Below are 11,448 nucleotides of genomic sequence, written 5' to 3'. Positions count from 1 at the left end.
GGAGAAAAAAAAAATCAAATCTTTTGCATTCTCTCGCAAAACTTTTGAGTTCTCCTGCAAAGATATTTGCGTTCCCTCACAAAACTTTGCCTTCCCTCAAAAATTTTGCGTTCTCTCACAAAGATATTTAACATTGTTAAAACACAAATGACACGTATTTCATAGTATTCATATTTTCAATCATAGTCACGTAGACAACGAGATACAATCCAATTTTCCTCAAAACAAACTTAATATAATATAAATTGATCTATATGCGCAAGGCGGCTGAGAGACAAGTCCGAAGGGCTTGCAAGAGGTTCTGAGCACTCAGTATTCTGAGCATAAAAATAACAGGCCTCACACATTCAGCGTGAGATTAACGCAATTGACGCTGTTCTCACGCTCATGCCACACATCCATTTTCTCACAGAAAAATTGAGCATTAGAAGTACAACTTACCGAAATGTATTACGTCTTATGTCTTATGTAATCGATCAATCTGCGTTTCAACAGCAGAAAGAGGTCAATAAAACAGCTTGAGAACAAAATGCCACGCAACGTTACATATACCTCAGGAAAGCCATTTAATGACCATAGAATTTTAGCACGAAAAGTATTTTGCTAAATATATGCACTATATTACATATTTATTATATTTTATTATTAACAATATTATAACTTTATTATTATAAAAACTGTATTATATTAATTTGAGTAGTTAATTTTAACCTTTAAAAATAATACCAGCTGACAGGTCTCCCTATATGTTTACAGCATTAGTTGAGAGAATATTTCCTTGAGAAAAATTAACATGTAGATACTTTACCTGATATTTATCCAAATGAATAAGTTTTAAATTGAATAACGGAATCAAATCGCAAGCTTATGAATTGAAATCGTGAAATTTGTGTCAAGGACTAATAAAAACTGTAGCCTACCAGTCATGTAAACATTGTAACATGTTGTCATTAAACTTAATGAAATTCTGTGAAAAAAAAAAAAAATCACAACAAGTGTACAAAAAAAAGGTTTTTTTTTACATTGTCATCGTGAATTAGCCTTTAAAGATATATTTAATGAGTAAACACCTGTCTGTGCTTTTCTGTGAACTAAACACACATGTGAACACCACCAGACACTAATGTTTTGATCTTTTGACTTCAACCAGTTCATTACATAATGCTCAGAGTCCTTCTAAAATAATAAGTTAAGCATAATCATAACAGAATGTTAGGTCATCTAAATATAGTAAGAAGATTTCACACAATGTTGTTGTGATCAACTTTACTTACATATGTTGCAGTCGCAAATATACTTCCATTTTGTCTCAAAACATGTTTAATAGAGTAGAGAATGAGCTGGCGGAAAAAACTGTACCTGTAGTGAGTTCCACAAAAATGAAGAGTAAAAGCGCCACTTCTGAGCACCTGAGATAAGACATGTCATCAGTCACTCTCCGCACATCTTTACATCCACCTTTATGGACAAAATGACCATGACTCTAATCTGCTGCATTTCCACAGTGACTGCTAGCATTTCTCCACTCTGAATAAATCCCAGAGCGACTGAACACGTAGAGAGAGACTTAATTGCTCCTCCTCCTGTGGCTCAATGTAAGAGGATTACAGAGAGAGAAAGACATAGATGGAAGGGCGGTGGGTGCACCAGCAAACCTCAACCGCATGACTGGGAAACTCCAATAACCTCAGTAAAGGAAGTACAGAATTTTTACTTTATTTGTTTGTTTATTTTGAATTAATAATTACTGGAATGAGTTTATGGCTTTTAAGCAATAAAAGACGATTATGTGATGTTCATTATTTCAACAAATACTCAATTGTGGATCATATGGATGAATCTAACAGGTAATTCCCCCCCCAGTTTTTTTAAATTAAAGTAAATCAACTTTTTTTTTTTTGGGGAAAAAAATGTTTAATTTTTATGAAAATAATAAGAAAACCTAAGGAGTATGGATATACATTATCTACATGGGTTTGCAGAGAGTTCCTCAGGGGCTCAAATGTAAAAATTACTAAGTAATTTAAATATAACAAACTCAAATGCCAAAAAAGAACCATCCTTTCACTTCAACTGCTTTATTTCCAGCAACTGTCGCTCTATAAATAAAGATTTTATCTTGATTTAAGTTTGCATTTGAGGCCACATTCTCATCTGTTTAATAATTGTAATGAATTATGCCCCGCTGTAAACTCAAAATAAATATGATGTGCCTCTATAAGAGCACTAAGTCAGGATAATCTCTTTTTCCGGTTTGTTCTCCAGATGAGACATCTGCTGGGCATGGTTAAAGGCCTTTAGGGTCTTCCATAAGGAAGCAGTTCATATGTCCATTTTTACTTTGTCCAGAGAATTACCAATTTTTGTCAGAGTCTTTTTGATGCGTAATGCTGTAAGTCTGGCTGATGGATTCTGGTACCAACATTCCTTCATGAGTTTAACGATTGATGTTAAAGTCTGAAAAATAAAAACAAAAGGAAACTGAATCAAGCAATGTGAGGGTGAAAAACACAAAGCAACGGAGGTAGGAATCGTCAATAGAAAGAAATAAGAGTGTCACGTGATGTCACGCCCTCATAGGATGTCCACCTGTAGGGCAAAACAGGGCTATCCTCTGTTGCCCGACAGTCATTTTTACCAGGTTTGTACTAAGTAATTACGTAGTAACACAGTGATATTGAAAAACGTACTTGGTTACTTACGTAACCTCGGTTCCCTTAGAGATAAGGGAACGAGTACTGCGTTGAAAACGCTGTGGGAAAACTCCTTTTCTCGAGAATATTGAAGCCTTTATTTTAAAACGCATTGCTGCAGCACATGCGAGAGCTAGAAGCTCGCGTGAGTGTGCTGATTGGCTTGTGCAAAGCAACTGCACGAACCAATGGCGGAACAGCAGAGGAGCGCGAGCCAATCGGGGCGCTTGGCACTCTGCCAGAGTCAAGCGCGCGAAACTGCACATGACAGAAGAGTATAAATACACAGAGAATCCGCCATTTGACAGGTTTAAATCGACTGAAGCGAAAAGACACCTGCCATAAGAGACAATAGCACGGCAAGGCAACGCAGTACTCGTTCCCTTATCTCTAAGGGAACCAAGGTTACGTAAGTCTTCTGTTCCTCTTTAAGATAAAAAGCCAAGTCTAACTTGTTCATTGCAACGGCCAAAGCAGTTTCAATTAACTGGTGTTCATCCACAGCCTTCTTGCAATGTTTACTGTCACAGCGCTGTCGTCATCTGTTTAGCTCGCCTCTGGCCCTCGCCATCAGATAACCCGATGTGATTGGTGCAGCTCGGATACAAGGGCATATTTAATTAGCATCATTACTCGACGCCAGAGTAAACTCGCTGAGCAAATTCAACTTGTTCTCTCGCGAGAACTCTGGATTTCCAGGGTAAAGAACTGACGTATCGATCCTGAAATAATTTTGGAACCACACTTTTAGTTAGGGAAAGTTAGGAATTTTTTTTGCCAATCTGCAAAAAAAATTCTTACCAATAGCTTTTTTTACCATGTGTTCCTATAGGTGTCTAGTAACACCTCCCAATTTATCCACGGCCAAACCATCGGGGAAAAGCCTGGAGAGGCAATCAAAGTTGGGGTGCCCAGACGGCCTGGGTAAAAATATTTATTTTTTATTTTTTTTATATTACCTTTTGAGATGTCTAACTAGGGGTTTTTAGGGGTGCCGAATCTATCCCAGCCATTAGTTTTGAGTAAAAATTACTTTACAAAAAAAAAAAAAAAATGACCACATAAAATGGTTTTATTGAACAATTACAAAACAAAACTTACTAAATCGGTTTAAGGCGAGACACTACAGGTGAATAGAGTCAAATGTTTAACTAGCAGATATCACCATGAAACTTTCCCAGTTGATTACCTATATTAAGATGAGAAAAAAATGTATTACAAGTTTTCTGTAATTTAATGTTTAAATATGCAAATTAGGCAATATCTAATTAAATATGCGCTAATTTGCATATATTTTAAAAAACGAAATCTGAGTATTGGATAAAGCCAGGTTAAAAATTATTTTTTCATTGTGTTCACATATTAGATGGGAAAAAAATTACTGAGGGGTTTATGGATATCTACTTTTGTTATCCTGTAAATCCGAAAATACTGTCAATAGCCTTAAAAAATGATTTTCGCCATGTTTTTTGGAATAAAATGTTATATAAATCAGGTTAGGAATAATATATTTACAAATCCCTCTGTATATGTCTTCATAATATAACTAGGTACAAGACTGGGAAGTTTGGTGTATATAGGTGCTACTGAAGTGGAGATTTCGGACTTGGAGTATGAGAGAAAAGTCATTTTGAGAAAATGGGCTTTAAAGATTTATCATCAGCCAATGAGATTGCGCATTCAGCTCTTTTACTTTCACGATTGGTTGCTGATAAAAAGGAAATGACCATATTTGGATCCGACAGCATTGTACAGGAGAGAGAGAGCTTCCTAACGGTGTGTGTGATGACAGGGTGACGGCAGAGATCGCGGAGCAGCATGTTGATTAAGAACGCCAACTTTTGTTGAATTTGTGAGAAATCTACAGAAGCAAACAGACAAAGTGTAGAAAAATAAAGACCTAAATGTGTATTTCGGACTTTTTTTCACCACAAGTCTGAAAGAAGACATGTTATTGAAGACAAATATCCAAAAATCTCAAAATTGACCAGTAAAAAAAATCCAATGTTTTTGCCTGCCGTGTTTCGCCTTAAAATTTAACAAACCTCATCCAACTCCCCTACATCTCACTCACGCCTCTTATCATCTGGCTGGTTGATGTTCTGGCAAGAGTTACCATGACAGTTCCCACAAACAGAAATACGCTTGACGCCTTGCTTTTTACAGCAGCACCTGAGAGTGTCACAGTCCCCTGCACAGTTGCAGCTGACAAACTTCAGAAGGTAGTGCAGTGCAATGGGATCTGTTGTAGGGACTGGTGCATAACCTTGTTCTCCTTGTTTCCATCCATACTCAAGGACATCCAGTGATGGACTTTGTAGCAGTAGCCGATCTCTGGTTTGGAGCTATGCCCGCAGAGAGTTCTGTGGTGCAGCTCCTGTAGTCGGAGGCAGTTTCTCAGGCTTGATGCTCCCGGCTGCGACCCGCTTGCTGATGATATCAAATCTTAAGTCTTTCAAATCTTCAGGTGGATTTCCACAGAATGAGCTTGAACAGTTCACAGCCAGCTTTGATGATGTCACTTTTCTTGGCTCTGATGTCATTGAACACATCCATGGACCCCTCTGCTTTGTCAGTCTTGCAGAGCTTGGTGAGCAAAGTTGGTTTGCTAAACCCAGAAATTGCTGATACGGTATCGCAGCCAGAGAAGCTGTGTAGGAAGATCAGGTATTTACGGTATCTCTCCGGGAGGGCCTTCCGGATCTTTCCGACATCGTAAGATGTGTCTTTAAGGTAGTTTGTGACGTCAGAAACACCAGTCTAATCGCGTTTTTAAAACTGTCTTTAGTTCACTGCAGATCTTTTTTGACCTCACTCAGACCGTCACCACGGCCTTCCCTTGAATGACACCATTCTTCCACCTATCCTCGAGAGGCAGAGGTGGACAAAGTACACAACTTCCTTACTTGAGTGAAAGTACAGATACTACTGGTCAAATATTACTCCGTTACAAGTAAAAGTTCTAAAGACCCATTTTTACTGTAGGGGACTGTGACACTCTCAGGTGCTGCTGTAAAAAGCAAGGCGTCAAGCGTATTTCTGTTTGTGGGAACCGTCATGGTAACTCTTGCCAGAACATCAACCAGCCAGATGATAACAGGCATGAGTGAGATGTAGGGGAGTTGGATGAGGTTTGTTAAATTTTAAGGCGAGACACGGCAGGCAAAAACATTGTGTATTTTTTACTGGTCAATTTTGAGATTTTTGGATATTTGTCTTCAATAACATTGAACGTCTTCTTTCAGACTTGTGGTGAAAAAAAGTCTGAAATACACATTTAGGTCTTTATTTTTCTACACTTTGTCTGTTTGCTTCTGTAGATTTCTCACAAATTCAACAAAAGTTGGCGTTCTTAATCAACATGCTGCTCCGCGATCTCTGCCGTCACCCTGTCATCACACACACCGTTAGGAAGCTCTCTCTCTCCTGTACAATGCTGTCGGATCCAAATATGGTCATTTCCTTTTTATCAGCAACCAATCGTGAAAGTAAAAGGGCTGAATGCGCAATCTCATTGGCTGATGATAAATCTTTAAAGCCCATTTTCTCAAAATGACTTTTCTCTCATACTCCAAGTCCGAAATCTTCACTTCAGTAGCACCTATATACACCAAACTTCCCAGTCTTGTACCTAGTTATATTATGAAGACATATACAGAGGGATTTGTAAATATATTATTCCTAGCCTGATTTATATAACATTTTATTCCAAAAAACATGGCGAAAATAATTTTTTTAAGGCTATTGACAGTATTTTCGGATTTACAGGATAACAAAAGTAGATATCCATAAATCCCTCAGTCATTTTTTTCCCATCTAATATGTGAACACAATGAAAAAATAATTTTTAACCTGGCTTTATCCAATACTCAGATTTCGTTTTTTTTTTAAATATATGCAAATTAGCGCATATTTAATTAGATATGGCCTAATTTGCATATTTAAACATTAAATTTTCTCATCTTAATATAGGTAATCAACTGGGAAAGTTTCATGTCATTCAGGCCATCTGGGCACCCCCAACTTTGATTGCCTCTCCAGGCTTTTCCCCGAGGATTTAGCCGTGGATAAATTGGGAGGTGTTACTAGACACCTATAGGAACACATGGTAAACAAGTAATAAAAACTCAGTGAGTGTTTTAGCGCAATTTTCTGACGTCATGGGATCACAACACTAAGAGATAGTCAATCTTTTTTTTTTTTTTTTTTTTTTTTTTTTTGTGCGTTCCCGAGATTAGACCTTCCTTAACATAATGCCGAAAACCCGAAGTCTCTAGGTGGTCTGGTTGAGGAGGAGATAGAAGTGCAAGATTGGTGCGCACAGACAGAACAGAAATCATGAGTTAACAATCGCAATTTTGTCCGTTGGAAAATTGCGCTAAAAAAGCTATTGGTAAGAATTTTTTTTGCAGATTGGCAAAAAAAAATCCTAACTTTCCCTAACTATTTTTGCTTTTAATTTTTACAACCATCTTCTGCTTACTGTGAATTCCACACACATAAAAACTCAAATAAGTATCTAAACTTCCATAAAACTCACTGACTGACAGACTTTCAAATGGTCAAGTGCACTGTGTGTGTGGGCTGTGTGGGACTGTGTGAGCAGTTAAATGCACTTGCATTACTCATTGCTCTTGTCTGGAAACTTTTAGATATTTAATGCACTGAACAAACTCTTTGCTTATTGCTTTTAATGTGTTTCTTTGTTCTTCATTTATAAATCTTTACTTTTGTATATTTTGAAGCTATATTTAGTTTGTAGAAAAATTACTTGACTACATACAATTGTTTTAATTATTCATTTTATATATGAATTTTATAATTTAATAGTATAAATAAAATTCAATATTCAATGTAGTTAAACAGGGAAAAGGAAGTGTTATAGCACTGTAATAGAAAGTTTTATCTTTAGTTAGTTATCTTTGGCAACAACAATCATTGCATTTCATTGGCATTGGTAATGGCTACTGATGTGACAATGCTAACCCCTAGTGTGTATTAATAAAAACAGTTGGGAGGACAAGATGCATTGAGAATCATTTTGTAATCAAATTGTTAGCTTTGCAATCATAATAGAATCTCAAAGTCAATGAAGATTTATACCGCTAATACAGCCGTTTTCCTAACCAGCTATAACCATGTAATTTCTATTCAAATGTTCTGATTGGCAGCATTGTTGCATTCAATGTGAAAAGACAAATTGCTTGCCACTGGATCTTAAGACACTGTGTAATTTTCATCAAAGATTTTAAATTTAGTGTTTACAAACAGCATGACTGATTAACTTGATTTATAAAAGGTATATGCACAGGAATCTGAGCAGGTACAGTACTTACTGGATCTGAAAACCATCTGTTTGGGATGTTTGGTCTCTGTTGGTCTGTGCATATCACCTTCTTCATGTCCTCAAAGCTTGGGTCGCTCGGCACTACGTCATGGAATGGGGGCTTGTAATCTTCAACAATACCTGCACAATCAGTGAAGACAAAAACACATTTGGAAATCACACAGAAATAATGATCAGCCAGTATCATCAGATCTTATTATCACAACAGCAGGGGCGTAGAATTTACACAATAACTTGTGGTTTTTATGTATTAATTATTATACTTAACATATTTAACAAGGAAGCATCTCATTGAGATAAAAAATCTCTTACAAGAGCGTTATGTGAAAAATGCGCAATTTTTCGAACTTGTGAGAGGTTGTTTTTGGTTGTGTGAAGCGGCAAATCTCCTCCAAAACCTATATGCAGTAAGTGAGGGAGAAATCAACAGTTCTGAGCAAGAAAATATGGGGCAAATCGTGTCACATATTGATTATGTTAATATCAATCACATCACATATTGATTGACAGTGCAGTTTTTTCAATAACATTATTAGACAATCGTGTGAAATGTGGCAAACCTTAACGTTTGTGTGTGTGTGTGCGCGTGTGCGTGTGTGTGTGTGTGTGTGTGTGTGTGTGTAACTCTACATTATGGGGACCCCATTAAGATGGCAATATCAGAAATCCTTGTTTTCTATGATGGGTAGGTTTAGGGGTAGGGTTAGTGTAAGGGTTTGTACAGCATAAAGATCATTATGTTCTATAAAGTCCCCATAAAACATAAAAAACACAACATGTCACTTTTAGTCACCCTAGTCTCATCAGCTGAGGTTGAAATAAGTTTCAGTGCTCTTAGGAGACTGAAAACATGGCTCAGAACAACAGTTGCACAAGTGAGATTTAACAATATTGCTGTGTGCCATATCCAACAGGACAAACTGGACTATATTATTGTGAAACAAATAAAACAACAGTTCATTTTTGTTAATGACATGTATAGATGACGTGTTTGGATTCTTCGAATAGCAAGGAACAAGACAGTATAGACATATTGACTATTGGATTGCACTATTAAACTTCCTCCTTGTCATCATTAGTTACTTGTAACATTACATAATTTCTTATTTAACATAGGTTATCATTAAGGTCATTATAGACTAAAAACCTTAATGCATTATCCTATTCGTTTCCTGAATCCTCAGCTTCTGGATATGTCCCCACCAATTTCAAAATCAAACCTACGCCCATGCACAACAGTATTACATTGGTTAACAAATTACATGGATAATCACTGAGCATTGATTGTGCCAACCGTAAGGTGAAAAATTCAGCTTCATCAGGATCGCCAGCAGTGCTGACTATATATAGAGTACTGAAGCCATTAGACAAAAGGGAGCAATAGGGATCCATTTCAGATGAGACATGCTGAGGGCATCAGACAGCCCTCTGAAGACATAATGACCCTTTCAATGTGAAAGGAGTAGATGCCAAATAACACATGCACCAACGAGCAAAAGCAGACACAGAGCCTCTTTTGGACAATGTTTATTTATTATTATTTATTTTTTTAGTCAAATTTCTTGCAATAGTGGAGTTTTGTGCAATGCAAAGACCTGGAAAACCAGACAAGTCCTCAGCACAGACCCCGATGGCCAGCTTCGTCTCCATACCAGTGTGGTGAAACTGATCTTCAAGCAGAAGGAAATATTTTGATTGATACCAATCCACAATCTAACATCTGACTTGAGATTCAGCCTGGAATCATAATCACACCGTTCGTTCGTTGGCCAGCGGAGAACTTGCCCCCAGACTGAGCCAAGGTTTTTTTCTGCATTCTGTCACCTGATGGAGTTTGGGATCGTTGCCACTGTCGCCTCTGGCTTACATAGTTGGGGAGACATAATATTCAACAACATGTTTGATCTGAATGTACTGACACTATCAGACTGAACTGAGCTAGACGATGATATCTCTGTTTTGCACAGCCTGCGATCCAGCGGTTCACCCATGGTTTCCCATCACAATGAAGCTGAACAAGGAATTCAGTCACTTCAGAATAAGTGAAGTACTAGTCAACTCCCTGCTTTATGCAATGGGTAAAAATGCCGAAATGATATTCAGATCGTTCACACTTGCTGAAGCTTTGCATGCAAATAATTACTAGACTTATATTGGCAAATTTACTGAAATGATTTTGTTCCCCGGAGGAACGTTATACATGAGAGGGCCTGTTTTCACCAGTGCACACAAATATCAGGAGAGACTGTTGATGCTCTTGTGAGATGCCTCTATGATTTGGTTGAATACTGCGAGTTCAGTGCAAGCTAAGAGGAATAAATATGGTACAGAGTCATGATAGGGATTGCAGATCATGACATTTGCCAAGAGTTACAAATGGAACCTGATCTGACATTAGACAAAGTGGTGGTCCAGATCACGCAGCAGTCTGCAGATTGCAGATTACAGCACGGAAAGGCACAAAGCACTTTATGGGACCATATCAAAAATGTCAAAGAGCTAGTAGTGTGTGATACTGAGACTAGTGGTGCATTTTACTCAAGTCTGTAATCAATGAATTTGTGAGGTGGTGCATTACTCAGCCTATACAGGGAAGGTCGGGCAAGTTCAAAATGTATACTGGGGCAGACATCACCATCATGTCACGCTCTACATAGGAGAGCTTACAAGATCACACTCCACTGGTCAAAACCAGTATAAATGTGAGAAGTACTGGGGGAAAAGTGAGCTTTATGAGAAAATTCCTAGCAAATACTGAAAGAAAAGGGGAAAAATTTGGGGTTTTGTTGTAAATGGGCCAGTTTATGCTACGGTCGTAGCACTGCTTGTATTGGGTCTAGTACAGAGAGTGGATGTAATCTCAGACCACGATGATGTCTTATGGAGATATTGGCTTGCTCAAATGTGAACCAGTGAAAATTGAGCTTAAAAAGGATAGTTCATCCAAAAATGAAAATTAGCCCATGATTTACTCAATCTGAAGCCATATTCTTTCAGACGAATACAATCGGAGTTATGTTAAAAAAAATTCCTGGCTCTTCCAAGCTTCATATGGCAGGGAATGGGAGGGAATGAGTTTTTGGTTTTGGAAGTCCTTCAAAGCGCATCCATTCCTGATTAAAGTGCTTCACGTGGCTCTGGGGGGTAATAAAGGCCTTCTGAAATTAAGCGATGCGTTCGTGTAAGAAAAATATTCATATTTAAAACTTTATTGAGTGAAATAACTACCTTTAGGCAGACAGACAGAATTCTTCATTTAGAAGTGAAAATAAACCGAATTTACTCTCAAAGCGGAGAGCACAGAGTCTTGACGACATGATATCCACACAAATGAGCTACAGGACTACAGGAAGATGTCTTGTCCATACAGAACGTAGGCGGGCATTATGCAAATGTATTAAGTCATAA

General features: G+C 37.6%; 1 protein-coding gene across 2 annotated transcripts in view; it reads right to left on the bottom strand.

Annotated features, from left to right (window-relative positions):
• Positions 1 to 1,256: 1,256 nt before the first annotated feature.
• Positions 1,257 to 11,448, bottom strand: part of LOC308691897 (activin receptor type-1-like) — a 92,409-nt gene continuing 82,217 nt past the window's right edge. For both annotated transcript variants that reach the window (XM_081367479.1, XM_081367480.1), the window contains 2 exons: positions 8,030 to 8,160; positions 1,257 to 2,457 (listed from right to left, as the gene is read on the bottom strand). In XM_081367479.1, the coding sequence (XP_081223605.1) occupies positions 2,323 to 2,457; positions 8,030 to 8,160 (266 nt within the window). In that variant the 3' untranslated portion in view covers positions 1,257 to 2,322. The remainder of the gene's footprint in view (positions 2,458 to 8,029; positions 8,161 to 11,448) is intronic.

The sequence above is a fragment of the Scardinius erythrophthalmus genome (assembly GCF_964197995.2).
Source record: "Scardinius erythrophthalmus genome assembly, chromosome: 6".
Taxonomy (NCBI): Eukaryota; Metazoa; Chordata; class Actinopteri; order Cypriniformes; family Leuciscidae; genus Scardinius; species Scardinius erythrophthalmus.
This window is presented reverse-complemented; position numbering and strand designations above follow the sequence as displayed.